This window comes from Magallana gigas, chromosome 2, assembly GCF_963853765.1.
Source record: "Magallana gigas chromosome 2, xbMagGiga1.1, whole genome shotgun sequence".
In the NCBI taxonomy this organism is placed as follows: Eukaryota; Metazoa; Mollusca; class Bivalvia; order Ostreida; family Ostreidae; genus Magallana; species Magallana gigas.
In genome coordinates this window covers 26205797-26227921 of record NC_088854.1, presented here as the reverse complement: position 1 = coordinate 26227921, position 22125 = coordinate 26205797, and the positions used below count along the sequence as shown (strand labels likewise).

Here is a 22125-nt window from a genome sequence, read left to right as displayed (position 1 = left end):
CTTGTTTATAAATATGTATTACAAGATATCAATTTCTCCTTACATTAAAATAACCTAAGTACTCAATTAGTACTTATGAATAATCTGTCGAATTTTTCATATGAATTTTCTTTTATACAGCTCATAATACTGACAAATTTTGGGTCTGGCTCTGAGGCTGTAAAACTTTGACGAGCTAGCTTTCAATCAATATCAGTCTCACTTTCCAAATATATTAATATTTAACTTATATCAAAAGTGAGTACGTCTAAGTTGTACATGTATTGCCCCAGGCATGGTTTTGCAAAATCGAAAAAAAAATGTTTAATACATATATTGATTAAAAAGTTTTAAACATTTATTGATTTATATTAAGCATCAAGCTGGCAACCGAAGGGCATCATAAAGACTGAAAAGGATACCTCTACTTAAACGAAATTTATTACTGCTTCTGCTGTGTGCTTAGGGGAGGGCTCTATTGACAATAAAGTTAATATGAAGCAATTAAAAAATAGAAAATAATTTAATTCCCTCCTTCTGATCATCAATCAGTTAAACAATGTAGATGTTTACGTGAGCGAGGAGGCCTTAACCAACAATGTAATCGGTTATTTAAAAGGATATCAAATCACTGTCCCATACAATCCCTATCATTTGAGAGTGGTGTGGCGACCGAACAGCAATATGGCTCATAGCAGTTTAGTTTGGATAATTGTCATTAGTTTGATTTACTATACAAAACTATCTGGTAAGTAATACAGTTCTTCAATACTAATAATTAATTTTCATAGAAAAACAAAATTCTAAATTGCTGTCACCCTTTATTGCATCAAAAATATATTTGTACTGTACGTGTAAATTTTGAACAATTCTAGGAAAATCAAAAAAGGTAATGTAATTTATTTCCGAAAAATCAAGACACTAATTTACAAATTTAGCAGAACTGGATACTTTTTAAAAGAAGTTATTTGTAATCCCAGAACAATTTTAAAAAATGGTTAAATCTTAGATGATACTCAAAGTTATCTTGTGATGACAGTCAAATAACCGAGGAATTGCAAAAAATAAAATAATTTAAAACATTTTTAAAGATAAAAAAAGGTAAGAAAGAATTGATTAACATTAACATAGAGTATTTTCTACGAATAAAGTGTTATTTCCAACTCTTTCAAGGTTTTATCAGTAACATCGATTTAATAATAAAAAATGAAAAATGAAATCAAAAATATGTCAAAGTCGTAGTTATATTTTCGTTTTAAATACATTTTTATAACAAAAAATTAACACGTACATATATCCTTAACAAAATCGCTTAATATGCTATAACCTTAATCTAAATTTAAATCTTAATCCCTAACAAAAAATAAACCAAGAGGAGTTTTACAGATCTCTCATAAAGATAAAATAAAGTAATATATCTACATGTACGTACATGTAACCAGTAGTAGTTATATTGAATCATGTTTTCATTTTGTTAAAGAATAACAGATTAAACGAAAATGAAGAGAATTCACATAACATTTTGATTTTTCAGTTTAAGTTTTTAGAATTAAAGTGTCATGTATATCAGTTTGGTAATTTATACAAAATGCTACAGTTTATAACTTAAAAAACCAATATAAATAAATTGTACAAGCAAGTGTATGTTAAAATGAGTATGTATGATGACGTAAAACTTACTTTTAGTAATAGTTTGATAATATAATCTAATAATAATATAAATCATACCGATAACCAACAGTTTTGCCAAAATGGCTCTTATTAGGAAAATTATTAACTTAAGGATAAATATTTCAACTAGCTCAATTCAAATTAAAGAATTATTGGGACCAATCTCGCAAGCTTTTATTAAGCAGATACTATGTAACAGATTTTAAGGTTGACATGTGACATTTCTAAAAAATGTTTTTTTATTTAGCTTGCATAAAATCTTAATATCTTGTTTTAAAATTTCCTCCTTCTTATTTTATTCAATTGCCAGAATTAGACCAAAATGCGACTTGAAATTTAAATTGAGGAGGTCATGCAGTTTTATCTGATCACGAAACTTTAAAATTCCCAAGGCCTTTTCTCCAATTAACTTCTGGACTACACCGGTATCTTTTTATTTCAAAAGAAGTTTGCTACACACTGTAACTATTCCCCAATTATTTTAATGTTTACATTTAAACATCAGATTTAGTGCAAATCCATCAAGATCGAATGATTGGGAATTAACGGTATCACTGCGTAGCTTTATTTTCTTTGTTACGTAAAACATTTTATCATCATATCAAAGTGTTTCCAACTTTTTTGAATCAAATAGTACGAGGAAACCGTTTCAAATTTTAAAACATACATACACATACTTAATGCATAATATTTTTCCCTTTTAATAAATTCAGCTGCAATATCAATTATAAAATGATTTTTGTAACTTTACACATGTACATTACTTCACAGCATTAATTCCTTTGCGTTTTAGGGTGGTCCCAACATGAGGCCCAACTCAAGTACTTATGCTGTACTAATCTTGTTTTTTTTGCTGTTTTTTTAGATGGAGCAGCCTGTGCTTCCGGTCAGACAAATGGAAAAATACCAACAACCGACAGTTCCGACACCGGTTCAGGTAATTCTACATGACTGTATTACAGTAATTTTGCAGAAGTCATGGAGACAATTAGAGTGATCAATGCAATTTCACCACAGCACACGCACGTCACCCGAGAAAAAAAACACATCTCCTAGTTTTATTAATTAAAAGAAAGTTATTGTTCATTATCATTGAGTACGCGCCTTTAAGTTCTCACGGATTAAAGAATGAATTACAGTGATTTTGATTTTTCTTTTACTTTTACAGGAAGGACATTTATTTTAAACTCTGCCGATAACGACTACTTAATAAACTGTTGTGGCTTTGTGACGACCTGGGAGTTCTATGTCACTACTACCAATGGCACTTTGTACGCTCAGGTGTGGCGACAGGTGTCCGGAGCCTGGACGTTAATTGGACAGAACTCCTTTGATATTGAAAGTATCTAGATTTGATAATTCTAAATTTCAGATTTCAGAGGTTAAATGTCATAGATTATAGCTTCATAGAATCCGTTTTACAATGCTACTAATTATCATGAATTTCAGCGGCAAATTTCAATGCAGTCTTCATAGGATCTGTTACTGCCTCACAACAAATATCGGTCCAAGCAGGAGATTACATTGGATTGTAAGTTCACAATTCACCAAAGAATCTAGTGAAATTGAAAATCATTTTTAAATTCATTTAATTGATTATTTGTTGTTCAAGCATGTCGTCGGGGGTCACTATACCGTCATATGACATAACAAATATGGGTAGCGGAAGTTCCAACGAAGACGTGATTTACTCAGATACAGCGACAGGGACAGTAGGAAGCACGGCCACCTTTTTACACTACAGAAATAACATAGAATTTAGCATTAAAGCTACATTATCACCAGGTAAAAGAGCTTGAACTTTAATGCATTACTTATTTATTAAATATAAAATAATTTTCCATTGATTTTAAATGTTGAACTGTAATTGATGTATAGTGTTTAAGAAACCTCCATTTCCTGTGCAAAACTCTGTGTTTGTAATTAGAATAAGGGGAAAAAATAATTTGAAACTAAACATTTCAATTTTAAATTCCAACTTACTCTTCCCATAAATAAAACAAGAGGCCAATTGGCCTTAACGGTCACCTGAGTAGCATATAACCCATACACAAACTTGTCGAGGAGTCTCATATATGCATATAATTAATTAGGTTTCATTCTGGAGTAGAAAAATTATAAATTTGTAATGAAGACCATCTCCCTACATGAAATCTTTCAAAAAGAACTATGGAACCTAAAATTTTGGCAAAAAACTTAAAGATCTGGTCTACAAAATCATGAATTCAGTTTTCCTTTCAGGTGTGTGGGAGTAAAGAAGATAATTTTTTTTACATTATATGCATTAACACCTATACATCCATTTTGGCCTTGTCCTATCTATAGAGTCAAAACCCATACTCCAGGGGAAATGAAAATTAAAATTTCAGTAGAGGATTTCCTGGTAAACATAAATATAAGTCAGTTTTTAATACAGATGTGTGAGAATAGATAAGAAAATTTTTAAAGATTATATGCATTAACAATATATTGCCCTATTGCCCCCCCCCCCCCACCCCTCATGTCCTGAACCCCTGACCCAGAGGCCATGAATTTCACAATTTAGGTAGAGGAGTTAGTGGACATCATAACCATTTATTCAGTTTTTTGCCCACATGTGTGGGAGTTCAGAAAATTTTTTAAGATTTAAAACATTTTTACAATATGGCCATATTTGCCCCACCCTAGAGCCTGAACCCCTAACAAAGGGGTCAAGAATTTTACAATTTTGGTAGAGGGCTTCATGGACATTATAACCAGGCATTTAGTTTTTAACAAATATATATGGAAGAAGAGAAGAAAATTTTCTAAGATTTTAATACATTTTTACAATATGGCCATATTGGCCCCACCCTAGAGCCTGAACCCCTAACAAAGGGGTCAAGAATTTTACAATTTTGATAGAGGGCTTCATGGACATTATAACCAGGCATTTAGTTTTTACCAAATATATATAGCAGTAGAGAAGAAGATTTTCTAAGATTTAATACATTTTTACTATATGGCCATATTGGCCCCACCCTAGAGCCTGAACCCATGACCCAGGGGTCATGAATTTCGCAATTTTAGTCGAAGGCTTCATGGACATCATAATCATGCATTTAGTTTTAAACAAGTATGTATGGGAGTAAAGAAGAAGATTTTCTAAGATTTAATACATTATTACTATATGGCCATATTGGCCCCACCCTAGAGCCTGAACCCATGACCCAGGGGTCATGAATTTCACAATTTTGGTAGAGGGCCTCATGGACATCATAATCAGGCATTTAGTTTATAACAAATATAAATGGGAGTAGAGAAGAAGATTTTCTAAGATTTAATACATTTTTACTATATGGCCATATTGGCCCCCTCCTAGAGCCTGACCCCTGAACCAGAGGTCATTTCACAATTTTTGTAGAAGGCTTCATGGACATCATAACCATGCATTCAGTTTTTTCCTCACATGTGTGGAAATAGAGAAGATTTTTGAAAATTTGGCTTTTTTGCATATTTGGCCCCGCCCGTGGCACCCCAGGGGTGGTAGAGCCATGAATATCACAGTTTAGAGTTTTCTTACCATAGAGATGCTTCACACCAAAAATGGTAACGATTGGCCTGGTAGTTTTCAAGAAGAAGTTAAAAATGTAAAATTGTTAACGCACGACGCACGACGACGGACGAAGACCAATTGCAATAGGTCACCTGAGTGACTCAGGTGACCTAAAAATAATTAAAGTCTTTTCACAGTTGCTATGGTACTGTTGATTTGCAGGGCCAAGTTTATAATATGGCGAAGTTTAGATCAGTAGATAACTAGATATTCAGAATATAACTATTGCTGTTAAATAGCATGTCGTCATCAAACTGTACCATTGCATCCTGCAAAGACCAGTACATACACTAAAGTACTGTTATCGTTAAGGGGTCCATTTTTTATGTTAGTCAATTAAATATTTCAACCGTCTTTCTTACCTACTGTTATTTGATTTCGTTTAGGTAACACCCCACAGTTTGCATCGCTACCCACGACATTATCTGCAGGTGAGGACACGGCGGTTGGAACGACGCTGATAACGGTAACAGCAACGGACGCGGACTTGTCCGACAACCTGACGTATACACTGACGTCAACGAATCCTGCTTCCACGTCTTTTAACTTTGACCCGATTTCAGGTTAATTAATAATTCTAATGAGATTTTTTCGTTAAGCTCGCCTGAGCAAGTAAATCTTAAACTTAAACTTTGCGTCATGAATAATTCAATTAGGAGCGTTCGAAATTCTTCATATGAAAGGCTAGATAATCCTAAAGAAATTTTATCTGTATGCTCTATGCTCTGTAATCATTCTAATTTGTTTTAAAACAATGAAAATTTTAAAAAATATATCTTAAAAACAACAGTTTTGAATAAGCGTCTTTGAATAACTTTGTTCAAGTCATGTCATCCAGAGGTCAGTTTGTGGTCCCAAAAGAGCTTTAAAGCTGTCATTTAGACAATACAAATGATTTCTTTGATGAGTTGGTGCAGTTAATGTACTGTTAAAATACATCAGTTTGTCAGCTTACAGAAACAGCCGAATTGTGAAGGTTTCGATAAATCGATAAACGGGGCATGTAGACAAATAATAACAAATTTTCTAACAAAAATGTAAACCGCTTTGATTACAATATTATGAAGAAGTTTCAATAGTGAAACGTTACAACGAGATTAAAAACTATAAAACTATTTTAACTGTGACCGGACAAGAAGAAAAAGGACACCGTGGGGGTAAAAATGTACGAATTGGAATTCGAATAAAATAATCGTATAGAAGAATACGAATAAAATAATTGTATGAAGGAACAATTTAACCTAATATATATTTTTTTCCAAGTAAATTTCAGCAGTGTGTTAAACTACAAAAAGCTTTGTGCAGTTATACTATTTGTATTTGTTTTGTGGAATAATTGTATTAAAAAAAATATTTATTAGTTTCTTGGCTATTGTTGCTTAAGTGCGAGTGATGGCTTCTGGGCCCCTGCTTTTCACAAATGATCACTGATAATTTAACAAAGAGTTCAAAGTATACTAAATGATATATTGTTATCGTGTATTTCTTTTTCAGGAAACCTGACCACTCTGACAACGTTGACTGTCGGTACTACCGTGTTCAGTTTTTCTGTAGTGGATCTATGCGGCAACGCAGACTCAGCCACTTTCACTCTAACTGTTGCAAACCAGGTAAAATAGATGTTATAATGATTTAATTATATAATATGTACAGCTGCTATAATGAGTTAAAACATTAAACTGCATATATTAGTGCTTGATTTGAACATTATTTTTGTTACTTGTCTATCAGCCTCCAGTTTTTCAAAACCTGCCGAATACTACAGAAATTAGTGAAGATCTCTCGGAGGAGACGGAATTATTCATTCTGACCGTTACCGATCCGACAGTAGGAGATGTAGTGACGTGCTCCTTAAATAGTATAGTTCCCACGACAAATGATTTGTACTTTTATTACTCAGTCGGAAGATCTAGTAAGAACAGTATTTACTTATTCTTTTTTTTCGCCCAAAATGATTGCATTTCACAGTGTTTATTTCTTAAATCCTGTATGAAAAGCTTAAGAATGTGTCATAATTTTTATCATTCATATTGAATTTTTCCACAGGGTACTCTATTTATCTACGAGGTGGCGCTTCTTTGGACTATGATACAGCCAGAGAGTACTTGATGACCATTAATTGTACAGACACCAAGGATTCAGTGAGCAGCACATTTGTTGTGTACGTGTCCAAAAACGAACCGCCAGTCATCACAAACCTTCCAGCAAGTAAGATTATTTTTAAATTGTGTGTGTGTGTTTGTGTGTTTAGTCGCATACAGATATGAGTTAATTATAAAAAATTAATCTTTGTTTTTATCAAGTAACTTTTTAATGATATTCAAGATGTGTGGTCTAAGAGACAACAGGCAAATTTTGCGGAATAACCTAGAACAACCTCTTAACAATGCATTAATTTTTTAAATTATATCTTGTAATGAATTAGAAAACAATTTTCTTTTAAATCAGTAGTTACCGAGGCAGACCTATATTAAATAAATTCGGAACTTTTTTACTTGTTTTCTCTTACATTGTTCACAGAAAATGTGGTTAAAAATTGTATTCGTAATTGCGATTAATTATAACAAAATGTATTAACAAAACGTCAATTAGTTTTAAACTACAGTAACAGAACGTATTGAATTCAGAGTTACATTGTAAACTTGTATATGTGAATGACGCCATTATTTTAGTCAGCATTTGCTTTATAATGATTGAAGGTAAATGCTGTCTATACAGTTAATAAATTCATGTACCTTGAAGTCGTCACTTAAAGCTGCTTGGTCCGATTTTTTTTGTTAATACAGTATCAATTTTTTTTTCTATACAAACCATTTATCTTAGAAAGTAATGGACTTTCTCCTATTTACACCAGCAGAATCAGTCTCCTTTCAAAGTTAAATATAATTTCTTTTTGGGCAAACGAAAAAACAAACTAAAATGCATCATGGGAATGTTTAGAGAAGAAAACCGTTTGGTTTCGTCCCCCGAATAATTGGGGTTATTCAACCCGCATGCTATGCATCGATTAGCGAACAAAACTTACATTTTTTTTATTTGTAATTTGTCTGATCATTTCGACCTTTATTTAAAGAGATGTCAATGTCGTAATACAACCATACCCGTGTCGTCGTCAGGGGTGAACTTTAACATGAGGCGAAATAACTTGGTACCCTTTTATGTCGTTTGTTTTGTTAGCAAATTTTGTACGAATTTTTCTTCATTGAAATTTGGCTTAATTGACTGTGAAAACTACTGCAATGTCTAGTATTATACATATACTTAGCATAACCATCGTTTAAAAGCGTGCATAAAATTTGATATAAAATCGGACCAAGCAGCTTTAACTTACCTCTGATATTCGTTTTAACACCATCACCAGTTAATAAGCAAAAATATTTGATAGAAACAGGTTGCATCCATATGTTTAATGCAATCATACTAAATGTGTGCAATAAAAACATTAAAATGTTATTTTTAAGGTGTTAGTGTATCTCCAAACACAATTGTCGGGACGTCCATTTTTACTGTGACGACGACCGACAAAGAGTCCGCCCAGCTGTTCTGCAACATGACTTGTTTACCATCTGAATGTCCTTTTAAGATATTTGCTTGTACGTATCTCAAACGTTTGGTGTCGAAAAGGTGTTACATTATTTGTAACTTGGGTAACGTTTCTCGCGTAACTTTAGTGTTTTGTGTGACTGCTTACTATTAATCAAATGTAACTATTGTAGTTTACATAGTCTTAACATGAAAGCCACTTTAAAGTATTTTCAAACATACATTTACATGTATAGTTTTGTTTTTAATTCTCAGCGGGCGCTGTTCTTACTGAAAGTAGTGTGGTAAATGTAACGGAGCCAGGATTTGACCTCTATATATATGTATTCGATGGGAAAAACCTTGTTGGACCCAAAGTACTCACTGTTCAAATGAAAGGTAATGTCCTTGTCATGTGTACAGATCTTAATCATGACATCTCATGGTTTGAAATAAGATTAAGTAAACTTTCCCTAAAAAGCTGCAATGTACACGGTACGTGTATGATGATTATAGAACATGATTATAGTAAATGAATGAAGTACAGGGTCATATAACAAACTTCCATTTGACCCGATTTTATGTCACCAATGATATGTAGAATGAAAAAAATAAGGAAAATATCGCTAGAGCGAGAATCTATGTCGTTTAAGATATTTTTTTCTTCTTCAAAATTAATGGCTAGTTTTGGATAGACTGACTAGCCTTTGTCCATATCACTACATTTACTCCTCGGCTCTCATGAATAGTTTAGGCCATGTGTCTAGTAGCTTTTTCTCACTTTGTAAATGCAAATCTCCTTAGTCGAGTAAAAAATATGCTCATAACACGCCATTAAACATATAAGTGCATGTACACACACAATTAAACTTGCGTCTCAAAATAACTAGCCTGTAAAAAATGAAAAAGATATTATTCATACAATAATATTTTTAAATCAATGCTTCAATAGACATAAATATCTTTCAAAATTTAAACATACTTTGTATGAATATATTTGATTTCACGTTGAATATTTAAAGATATTTTAATATTAATTTTGTAGAAACAGACTCCACCGCCACATCAACATCGACTGATTGGCTGAGCACGGATGCAAAATATATACTGATAATCTTAACAATCTTTGCTGGGTTAGCTACGTTTGCTGTGATTGGATTTTGTGTGCTGGTGTTCAAGAAATCACCAAAATCAAAATCTAGAAATATTATCAAAACTAAACCTTTTCTATAAATGTAGCACTTATAAAAATGTACGTAATACAATTTGTATATAACAGGCAAAGAGGTTTTAAAAAGTATATTTTACATCATTCTATGCTGTAACTTCAAAGTTATATATAATATCTTTTGTTTACTTATTATGTATAATATTTTGAAATGTTTCTAACGCCGAAATAGTAAAGATTTATAAAGAACGAAAAAGCAAACCAAACGGCTTTAATAGAATTGTACTTTCTAAATTAAAAGGAAAAAAAAGTAAAAAAAAAAAAAATTAGACATAAAAATCTCCAACATACAATTTATAATAAGCACATTCAAAATCATGAGTTGTTTTTAAGTACACGAGACAACATGGACTTGGAAGTGTACTTGCTTTATTAGAAATATTAACTGATATAAAGTGAATTGATAGGAAGATTGACGGGCAACCTCCTGTGAACCCCCATTTAAAATAAGACACTTGACAATGAAAGACATAAAAAATGTTCAATACATTGTTAAACTATCGAATGAATATACGTATTCATTAAAAGTCTATGTAAAAGCTAGCGTCAATGTTATTCTTTATTTGTTTCTAGAGCGCCAGAGGGTGTGTTCTGAAAACTAAAGCATCAACTAAAGCAATCCTTTATCATTTATCAAAAATTTGGTGCTTTAAGTAACAATAGTAATACATGTAAATATACAATTTATAATTTAAACATATTTTATTGAGTAATCAAATGGATTAGGCAACAGGCAAAGCCTATATAAACCCTCTCCAAAATACAAAGTCAAGAAGTGGTGTTATAAAATAATCATAGAATATAGTATATAGTTTGTAGTATAATTTACCAGTTTACAGAGTGATATATTATTGATATATTTGTATACAAGACAAAGGATAATTGGATAATAAATAATAAGCTTGACTTTTGTCATATGATGATAAATTAACTTGTTGTTTTACGTATACACAACTGTACATGAACACATTCATTCCTACATTTATAAACCCATCACCTCATTCATTCATACCGACAGACAGACATAGAATATTGGTGTCATGATCCAGCCCATTTGAAGAAAATAAAAATAAAAAACGCTTAGAAGCTATAATATAACTATGAACATAAGAAACAATTTTACAATTTAAGTTGTATGAAAATTCAGAACTAACATAAAGAATATAGTTAATATGAAAAGGTACACTAATATCATTAAATTGATTAAAAAGTTTAACTCTTTGTTGAGTGTATCTTGGACACTCAAGAAAAAAATGTATATTATCTTCAGATTCAGACCCACAGTTTGTACATTGACTATCAGCAGTTAAAAAATCCTTAAATAAATGAGCATTTAAGTTGCTAGCTTTATTCCGTAATTGACATGAAATAATATTTTCTTTCCTATTGCCAAAGCTGTACTGTTTGCAAGTTTTGGGTATATTTTGGTTTTTGAGTTTTGACTTAAAAATAGACAAAGATGATGAATGTTTTATTTCTGCATCAAGATTATTCCATAATTTAATTGTAGACGGAATAAAGCTATTGTAATAAGAAGTAGTCCGACATAGTGGCAGAGAGTAAAAATTGCTATTAGACCTAAGATTATATGCATGTTCAGTTGGACAGTTTGGTTGAATTAAGTCTAACAAGTACTGCGGTGCTAAACCATGAATTATTTTGTAGAAACGAATAAGCTTATGGTTATCCCTTCGAGATTGAAGGGTTTCCCAGCGAAGTTCGCTATATAAAATACATTGTACTTCTAAATGAGTTAACTCTCAACCCTGTTATTATTCTGGCTGCTTCAATTTGCACTTTTTCAAGCAATTCAGAGTTGTCTTTGGTACAGTTGTCCCACACAACATCACCATATTCCAGTATAATTCTGATAAAAGCCATGTATATGTTACGAAATTTATTTCTCACATCCCAATACACATTCCCTGTTGCAATAAAAGGTCCATATACACCATATCAAGAAGTGAATTTCCGTTTAATACATCATATGATGATCATTCGCTGTGTACTAAGATATTTTATTATTCATGTATTCTTTGTTTACAATTACCAATCAATGTCGAAATTATCGGCGAGAAATTATCCCGAGTGTCCTCGACGATTCATTTGGTCTTATTTATACTTCCATGCATCATTTAAACCCTTTCGTTTCATTAATTCCTCAATCACAACTCCCTCTATTGCCTTTCGATAATACATATCGTCAAAACGCCGTTATTCACGTGTTTCAGTTCTCCCATCTTGTTTACTGCTTTCCCCATAACGGCGGGTTTGTATAGCATGCGGTATGACGTCATAACGGCCGAGCCCGATGCTTTAAATAACGAGCTCAGCTGTTTGCACGGCAGTTGGTTTGATCTGCCATGGCAGATCAGACGGTCAAGTCCACTTCTGGACAACAGCCATACATTGGAAATGACCGAGGAAATATCCCGTTGGGTAAATGCTGAGCTGATGCAATGACCTTCTTTTATTAATCAATTTATTATATTTAAGTATATAGGCTACAGGGGAAAGATTGTATAGGAACGGGACTCCCGCACGGTTAAGCGGGATATTTAGAGCTATATTTATTAAGGGTTTTGGCTATTTGTAATATTTTTATTTTAATCCCATCAAGTTGGGAATTAATTAATGTTATATTTACACTCCCAGAGTCTTGGGACTATCCTCATTTAATAAACTGAAATATCTTTATTTTATTTGAATCCTTACTTTGAGTTTTCTTTGGTACCAATATACAGATTTGGGAGACCCACAAGTTGCGTTTCACAACATCCCGGGTTATATATAAAACCCAAGTTCAGTAAAATATAATTTATAAGCGGGACAGTTTTAAAAACGCAACATTGGTGTCAGAAGTGGGATATTTTTTTTATTTCCAATACATCTGATTGGACAAAGAACATAAACTGAAAATAACATTTTTTTTAGCAGTAATTTTTGTATAAATTTTTGTGTAAAAATGTCCCGGGAGAATAGTCCATTGGGAGATTCCGGTGAGATAATCTTCAATCCAAGATCAGTTGGGATAAGTGAAGATGCATCTCAAGGGGGGAGTGACTTCAGAAATTCTTGTTCTCCCGATTTATCATCAGCTCCAACAGCGTCTGAAAGTGTAAATGATTTATGGTTAAAAGCTATTGAAACAATGAATAGGGATGTGGTTTGCATGAAACAAGATTTGGGTGAAGAATTATCCAACATTAGGGAAACGTCCCGAGGTTTACAAGAGAGAATTGGAATGCTGGAAAACAATGTTAATGTAAATTCCCAGTTAGAGTATGGGAGACATACAGAACATGTAAATCCCAGGCATTTACCATTTGTAGGGGCAGGGGAAAGTTTCCACTGTGACAGAGTCACATACCCCCCGTTTCAAAGGGTCAATAGAAACGAAAATAGTCGTCAAAATATGGTGTTCAATCCAAAACCCACAGTATATCTAAAACCTCAAACATATGATGGGTCTGAAGATTTTGAAGAATATTTATTCCAATTCAAAATACTGGTTGATTTGCATGGGTGGGATTATTGTACCAAATCCCTTTATCTGGCCAGTAGTCTTACTGGGAGTGCTAGAGCAGTATTGGGAGAGCTAAGTGAAATTCAAATAAGGGACTTTGATTCCCTAGTCAAAGTTCTCAGCATGCGCTATGGGTCAGTGGAAAGATCAGAAATGTTCAGGGCAAAGCTGAAAAATAGAGTAATACTACAAAGAATCTCTATCGGAACTATCCCAGTCTATTAAAAAGTTAGTCCGTCAAGCCTATCCTACAGGTGACCCAAATTTGTTAAACATTTTGGCACTCAATCATTTTATAGATGCCCTCCCACATCCTAACGTGCGGTTACGGCTCAGAGAATCCCGGGTAAGAGATATAGGAGAGGCCGAAATTATGGCCATAAGATTGGAAACGTACAAAATGGCAGATGCCCAGAGGCAAAGACCAATAAACGTTGTTTCTTCCCATGCCCCAAAAGATGAAAATAAAGAAATTATATCTCTCCTCAAAAATATTCAGGATACCCTTAGTCAAACAAACCAGAACTCCCAAAATTTTGGTAGACTTCCACAAATGCAGAGAAATCCCAGTTTCAGAAATTTTGACAATGGGAGAAGTTATCAAAATAGGTATAATGGGGGAAATAATCAGTTCAGAAACCATAATATGGGAATCCCTCAGCGGAAAAACCATAGGTTTAATGACAGCTATCACTCTCAAAATAGAGACCAGTCAAACGGTCAATCGTCGGGTTTAAGGGGCGAAACTCGGCGTCCTATGGGAACAAGCCTCGGAAACAGTCAATAAAGAAAACTAAAGGGGAAGATCCGGTATCAAGAGATAAGAAAACAGAGTGTACAAATAAAAATGAAAGTATTAAGAAGAGTAAAAATAATCCCATCTCTACACTTCCTTAGTCAGTTTCCAAGAGCATTATAGTGGGAGATGTAAAACAAGGCAATGAAGGAATTTTTATAACGGGGAAGATTGGGAATGTTAATGCAACAATTTTAGTGCATACCGGATCAAGTGTAACAATTATTAACCCCAAATTATTAAGAGAAGTAGATTTAGAAAATAGATCAGATTTAGTTATAACTGAAAGTAGCCTTAGATTGAAATCAGCTAAAGGAGATGACATCCCAGTAGTGGGAGAGTGTACACTCAGTATTTTTCTTGGAAATTTGGAATATTTCCACAATGTAGTCATAGCGGAAATTGAAAATAGTTGTATATTAGGAGTTGACTTTATGTCAAAGTTTGCTTGTAGTATTTGCATGAAGCAGAGATTATTTAGGATACAGGGAGTAGAGATCCCTTATTTTAGTGACAAATCAGAGATTAAGGAATGTAGCAGAATTGTTTTATCAGAGAATTTAGTTGTTCCTCCTAATTGTGAATTTGTAGCACCCGCTAGAGTAGAGAGCCCTAATTTTTATAGAGGGCCAGCTATTGTTGAACCAGTAGAGAAATTTATGGAGAAGAAAAATGTACTTGTGGCAAAGTCATTAGTTAAGGCGATTTTTGAATTTTAGTTGTGAGAGTTTAAAACTTTACAAAGGGAGTGTGGTAGCTACAATTGAAAGAGTTGAAGACGTAGATGTAGAAAATGCTGATACAGAAATAGTTAGGTCAGTGTGTTACAGAGATGAGGGGGATCCCTCGGCTTTACCAGATCATTTAGAACAGATTATTGACAAGGTTCATGAGAGCATAAGTGTTGAAGAGAAGGAAAAATTAGCAAATTTTTTGAAAGAATACCAATCAAGTTTTTCATGTTCATCATCAGATATGGGAAAGACAGACTTAGTTAAACATTCCATCAATACGGGTAATGCAAGACCCATTAAACAACCCCCTAGGCGTATTCCCTTAGCCAAAATGGCCGAAGTGAGAAGGGAGATAGTTGATATGTTAGAAAGGGAAGTTATTTAGACATCAGACAGTCCATGGAGTTCTCCCATAGTCCTTGTTAAGAAAAAGGACGGGACAATCCAGTTCTGTATAGACTATAGAAAAATAAATGATGTCACTGTTAAGGATAGTTATCCTATACCTAGATTTGATACTACGTTAGATGCGTTGTCTGGAGCAAAATGGTTCTCCACTATAGATTTAAAGAGTGGGTATTGGCAGGTGGAGATGAAACCTGAAGATAAGCCCAAAACTGCTTTTTCAATCCCGGGGGGTGGTCATTGGCAATTTTTGAAAATGCCATTCGGCTTGTGTAATGCCGGAGCCACTTTTGAGAGATTAATGGAGAGAATATTGTCTAACCTCTCCTGGAAGGTCTGTTTGATGTATTTAGATGACATTACTATATTGTCCAAAACTTTTGATGAACATTTAGAGAATCTGACACAAGTTTTTGAGAGGTTAAAGGGTGCAAATTTAAAAATGAACCCAAAGAAATGTATTCTTTTACAAAAAGAGGTATCCTGTTTAGGAGATACTGTTAGTGAGGAAGGGGTTATACATGAAGTAGCTACTGACCCTCCACAAATAGAAGAAATCAAGCACGAGCCTATTCATAGAAGCATTAATGAAGTACCCAGTCATCGAGGTCCTTGCTTGTACCATCGGTACCTTATCGATAAAGCTAGACCATTGTATAACTTGATGGAGAAAAATATTGAATTTGTGTGGAACAAAGACTGTAATAAAGCCTTCGACAAATTCAGGAGAGCCTTGATAAGTAATCCCTTCAGCATACCCCAAGGAGGAAAAATTGTCTACCCTAGATACGGACCAGTCGTTAAAAAGCGGATTTCGACTGAATAAAGAGTGTGTGATAATTTTTCAGAAACAATGAATCCATTTGATATTTTAAGAAAAATTACCAGGACTGAAGTATTTGTGAAGTACCATCAGGAAGTGTCTGTCATCATGAACAGCTGAGGATGGATCTTTCAGGAGTTGGAATATTCTGCAAGTGAAATGAAACAATGGTGATATTATATATTACATGTTTATTATTACCTGTGATACTATTTGTATATGTGTTGATATTATTGATGATTTGTTTTATATGTATTGTTATGTTAAAAACAAGTATAATTACCCTTTTCTACGTTAGGTAAGAAATTCACTTGAGATCAGATGGTTGATTCCATTCGAGGACGAATGCTTTTCAAGGGAGGGAGCTGTGTTACGAAATTTATTTCTCACATCCCAATACACATTCCCTGTTGCAATAAAAGGTCCATATACACCATATCAAGAAGTGAATTTCCGTTTAATACATCATATGATGATCATTCGCTGTGTACTAAGATATTTTATTATTCATGTATTCTTTGTTTACAATTACCAATCAATGTCGAAATTATCTGCGAGAAATTATCCCGAGTTTCCTCGATGATTCAGTTGGTCTTATTTATACTTCCATGCATCATTTAAACCCTTTCGTTTCATTAATTCCTCAATCACAACTCCCTCTATTGCCTTTCGATAATACATATCGTCAAAACGCCGTTATTCACGTGTTTCAGTTCTCCCATCTTGTTTACTGCTTTCCCCATAACGGCGGGTTTGTATAGCATGCGGTATGACGTCATAACGGCCGAGCCCGATGCTTTAAATAACGAGCTCAGCTGTTTGCACGGCAGTTGGTTTGATCTGCCACGGCAGATCAGACGGTCAAGTCCACTTCTGGACAACAGCCATACATTGGAAATGACCGAGGAAATATCCCGTGGGGTAAATGCTGAGCTGATGCAATAACCTTCTTTTATTAATCAATTTATTATATTTAAGTATATAGGCTACAGGGGAAAGATTGTATAGGAACGGGACTCCCGCACGGTTAAGCGGGATATTTAGAGCTATATTTATTAAGGGTTTTGGCTATTTGTAATATTTTTATTTTAATCCCATCAAGTTGGGAATTAATTAATGTTATATTTACACTCCCAGAGTCTTGGGACTATCCTCATTTAATAAACTGAAATATCGATATTTTATTTGAATTCTGACTTTGAGTTTTCTTTGGTACCAATATACAGATTTGGGAGACCCACAAGTTGCGTTTCACAACATCCCGGGTTATATATAAAACCCAAGTTCAGTAAAATATAATTTATAAGCGGGACAGTTTTAAAAACGCAACATATATTTTAACCAGTGTTTCTCTATCAATTGTATGCTTGAGCAATCTTAATATATTCAACCTTTTGCATGCTTTTTCATAAATACCATTAATATGATTGGACCAACCACCATCAGACTGTAGATGCAAGCCTAAGTGTACACGACTTTTTTTTTTATTGTTTATGATTTCACCATTATATCCAAACAGAATTGCAGGATAGTTTATATTTTTTCTCGTAAAGTCAACATTTACAGTTTTATTTGCATTAAAATCTACAGCCCATGTGTTGGACCAATTTTTTATTATGTCAAGGTCATTAGTAATTGATAAAGTTTGTTGTATGATATCATCATCAATAATAGCAAATAGAGAAGTATCATCTGCAAATAATCTAATATTGTTTGAAATGCCATTAGTAATGTCATTAATGTAAAGCAGGAATAGGAAAGGACCAAGTACTGAGCTCTGAGGAACCGCAGCATCTAACATCTGAAATGTAGATGTAAATCCTTCTAATGTTACTCTCTGTTGTCTAAGAGTCAAGTAATCTTCTATCCAGCCTAATATGTTACCCCCAAAACCTAGCCCCTTAAGTTTATGGATAAGACCAAGATGCCAAACTCTATCGAATGCTTTAGAAATATCACAGAAGATAAAACGAATATCTGTTCCTCTATCTAAACTTGATATAATTTTATCATAAATTTCTACTAGTTGGTTTACAGTTGAATCCCCAGGCTGGAACCCTGACTGAAATTTTGTAAGTAGCTCATTGTCTTTAATGTAATTAAACATATATTTGAACAATACTTTTTCCATAATCTTACACACTGAGCTTGTTAAAGAAATATGTCTATAATTATTAAAACTATCAGCACTACCCTTGTTCTTAAACACAGGAGTAACATTAGCTTGTTTCCAAATATATGGTAGACATTTTTAGTAAGAGATAGATTGAATAGTTTGGTTAGAGGTTTATGTATAGAAGAAGAAGTTGCTTTGAGAATTCTTGGAGAAATACCATCTGAACCTGGAGGTTTAGTTACATTAAGTATTTTTAATCGGTCAATAACATCTTGCTCAGTTATTATTATATCATTAAATTCAAAATCAGGGGGTCCAGGCCCATGCTAAGGTAGCTCTGGGACATTATTAAGACTTGAAATGCTTGAGAAAAAAGAGTTAAATTCATTGGCCTTGTCAATGGGATGAACAAGTATTCTACCATCCTGACATACAATTGAAGGAGGAGAAGGATTTTGTTTCTTTAACCGAGTCACAGATTTAGCAATGCGCCACCATTTACCAGGCGGAATAGATTTGTCAACAAGTTGGTTAGCAAGTTTAATTTTGTAATTTCTTTGGGCATTGCGGAGTAAGCTTATTATTTCATTACGAATGGATCTAAACTGTTGCCAATTTTGTGGGTTATTGGTGCGTCCAGCTTTTTTAAGTATTCTTTTTCTTTGTCGCATTCGTTTGCGGATGGCAGTAGTTATATAAGGCTTATCAGAAGGTCGAATAGTAACAGTTTTGGTTGGTACATGCTTTTCAATAAGTTTTGAGTATTTTTCAGTAAAATTATTATATATATCATTAATGTTTTCTGTATTGAATACTTCTTCATCCCAATTGACAAGTGTCAAATCAGCATTTAAGCCCTGGTAGTTAGCAACGTTATAATTTTTTATCACACGTTTATAAGCTTTTTGTTTTGGGGTCCTAAATGATAAATGAATAGTAACAGGGGAATGTGAACTACATATGGGTTTATCTACAATAACATTTTCAATACAATGCACATCATTAGTAAGGGCAAGATCTATACAATAATATGAACCACTGTTTACTATAAAGTTAGTTGGTTTGTCAACAACATTGTAAATATCTAAACACTGTAAGAAAGTTTTAAAAGTATTATTACCTGATGCAAGCATGTTACCATTAAAATCACCAACCAAAAATAGCTTATATTCAGTATCTAGTGCTTGCTCCATGGTTGCCGTAAATTTTTTCCAATAATCAGCACAAGATTGAGGAGGTCTATATATGACTCCTACTAAAAATTTATCACTGGAGGTATGAATTTCACACCAAAAAATTTCAATATCAGAACGGCATATATCATTTCTAATAACATACTTGAAATGTTTAGAGATATATAAAGCCACCCCACCACCAAATCTATTTCCGTCCTTTCTAAGTGGGGGGTGGTAACCATTCAAAAGCAAAGTTTCATCACAAATACTATCATCTAAGTGTGTTTCTGTTATTGCAATTATGTCTTTACCAGATAGCTCATTGCTAATTGTATCAATCTTTGGTAGTAAACTACAGACATTGTTATGTACAATACTAACATTTTTTCTATGCACATGTTGTTGAGGTCCTGGATTGGTTTCAACACAACCACAAAGTAGTAATATATTTTGACCAGTAAAAGAAAACGTTGATTAATAAAGTAATATATAGGTAAAAGACGGAAGTATAAATATATATAAATATACTAAAAATAATATATTTTTATATCTAAATGTGTAAATTAAAATATTGAAGGAACAATTTATGACATGTTATTTTTAAGACACCTTTATTGATGTAGTTCAATGTTGCAATCGTTTAGAGAGTGTTTTAAACAAATATAATATTCTAATTGTATAACTATTTTACACGTCAGCATTATTTGAATTAAAATTTTGTAAATGCACCATGTACACTTCTTGAATTAAATATATATTGAAATATATATTTCTGTAAATATCAATGAATAGTTAGAGAAAGTAATTTCGTTTTCAAACTATTCATCAAAGGAATAAGAGTTTTATCCTTAACATGATAGAATCTTTTAAAAGGATACAAGGAAGTACTTAGGATTATAATCTGTTAAATGTCAGCACTTGCCTTAGGGTTCATTGATAAGAAAATTCGAATAAATCAGCAAAGGTATTTAATCCCTTCTTTCCGATATAAAAAACCGAATGACACACTCATTGGAAATCCCAAAATGAAACGTGCAAGAGCATACTGCATTGTACGATTAGATAGCATAGAAATCTACTTGTGTAGTGTGTGTAAATGCAATAAGTTGATTGAACACCAAGTACAACTTCAAACGACAGGGGTATTTATTGTTTTGCACTTACATCTCATGGTTTATTTTGCTCTGACGTTGTGCAGTTTTCAAATACAATACTGTATACAATAATATTGTAGTACAATTCAGCAAAAGCAAAAAATAATGTCATTATTTTCAAAATAAAATTCCTGGTCTGGAAGATGTGATTTCATCATATAGATTATAAGATAAGGGATAAAGATAAAGAGTATATATATATATATATATATATATATATATATATATATATATATATATATATATATATATATATATATATATATATCGCAATTGTCTTATCAACCAGGAAGATAATTTCCATTTTCTGTCTAAGATTACCTGAGTTTTCTCGATTTTCCAAACATCAGATGGTGTTCTGACTGTTATCATATCCCCTCCCACGTATTTGTTAAATAGGTGGTGCATTCAAAAACTTAAGGCATTTTCATTTAGTGTATTCAACATTCAATCTCACTTACTTCAATTGCTTTGTTGAATTTTTTCCAGTATGCACTTTGTGTTGTTTTTTGTTTGTTTCATCATTTTAACCTCAGATAATATTACTAAAAGAATTTCAGCTAATGAATACGCCATTAAAGCCAACTCTAAAACCCACGTGATTGACTTTTGTAATAACGCCGGATGCAATTTTGTTAAACAAGTAAGTAAAACGATATCCTATTAAATAACGTTCTATTTCAGTATTATGACATGTCTGTTATTGAATAGCTTAGTTATGTTTTCTGTATTACTGATAAAATAAAATCGATAATTATTTTATATATAAAGGTACTTTAAAAAAGAGAATTATTAACACTTCAGTGACAAATTATCAATATTATCACAGAAGTAATATCATCTATCAAAATTACATTTATTCATTTTTTGAAATGCACATTTTGAATTGTTTTTATTTTGAGAAAAACGTGTTTATCAAATCATCACATGTACAGTTTTTTATATCTTTTATAAAAAAGGTAATCTAGTTCAAATTTTAATACATAGGTTACAAGTGAATACTTCTTGATAAAATGTCCCAATGCAAGACAACGGTCCAAATTCGGAACTAGCAGGAATGATACCATAATTCATGACTTGGCGGTGAAATTTAAAGAAACGGTCAGAATTATTTTTATCTCACACTCAACAATTAAGATAACAGAAGCAAACACAATTACAAAACACTCAAAATAGTCGGCGAACTTCATAGAAATTCTTTGTCATGAAAACAACATAGCCCTTTCCAAATCTGAAAAGTAACGGAGAAGAATCGAATTATTTAAAACATATGTGAAATACAACTGCCCCCTGTGTGCAAGTTAATTTTTTATCAAATATGCCGACATGCGAGATAAATATGCTGACATGAAATAAAACACTGTCAACATACATCATAACTATCTTGACTTGCAATTAAGAAAATTGCTATTATGTCAAAAT

At 32.9% G+C, this 22125-nt stretch overlaps 1 protein-coding gene and 1 long non-coding RNA gene across 2 annotated transcripts; one reads left to right on the top strand and one right to left on the bottom strand.

Moving 5' to 3' along the window:
* Nucleotides 1-631: 631 nt before the first annotated feature.
* Nucleotides 632-10848, top strand: LOC105337579 (protocadherin-11 X-linked). The gene is made up of 12 exons (XM_066075878.1): nt 632-727; nt 2516-2587; nt 2819-2992; nt 3100-3181; nt 3263-3435; nt 5611-5787; nt 6719-6834; nt 6956-7136; nt 7271-7432; nt 8686-8817; nt 9023-9145; nt 9792-10848. The coding sequence occupies exons 1-12, from the start codon at nt 664-666 to the stop codon at nt 9977-9979; spliced, it is 1644 nt and encodes a 547-aa protein (XP_065931950.1). The 5' UTR covers nt 632-663; the 3' UTR covers nt 9980-10848.
* A 2095-nt stretch (nt 10849-12943) lies between these two features.
* LOC136272888 (uncharacterized) lies at nt 12944-17011 on the bottom strand. The gene is made up of 3 exons (XR_010710944.1): nt 16542-17011; nt 16321-16406; nt 12944-13084 (listed from the first exon to the last, which is right to left on the bottom strand). It is a non-coding gene; the product is annotated as an uncharacterized lncRNA (long non-coding RNA).
* Nucleotides 17012-22125: the final 5114 nt, after the last annotated feature.

Bases quoted from the DNA above. Each gene is read 5' to 3' on its own strand.
- LOC105337579 (XM_066075878.1), top strand. From the start codon at position 664: ATGGCTCATAGCAGTTTAGTTTGGATAATTGTCATTAGTTTGATTTAC. The intron at 2,588-2,818 runs GTAATTCTACAT...TTACTTTTACAG, and splicing joins CAGTTCCGACACCGGTTCAG to GAAGGACATTTATTTTAAAC. The intron at 9,146-9,791 runs GTAATGTCCTTG...TTAATTTTGTAG, and splicing joins ACTCACTGTTCAAATGAAAG to AAACAGACTCCACCGCCACA.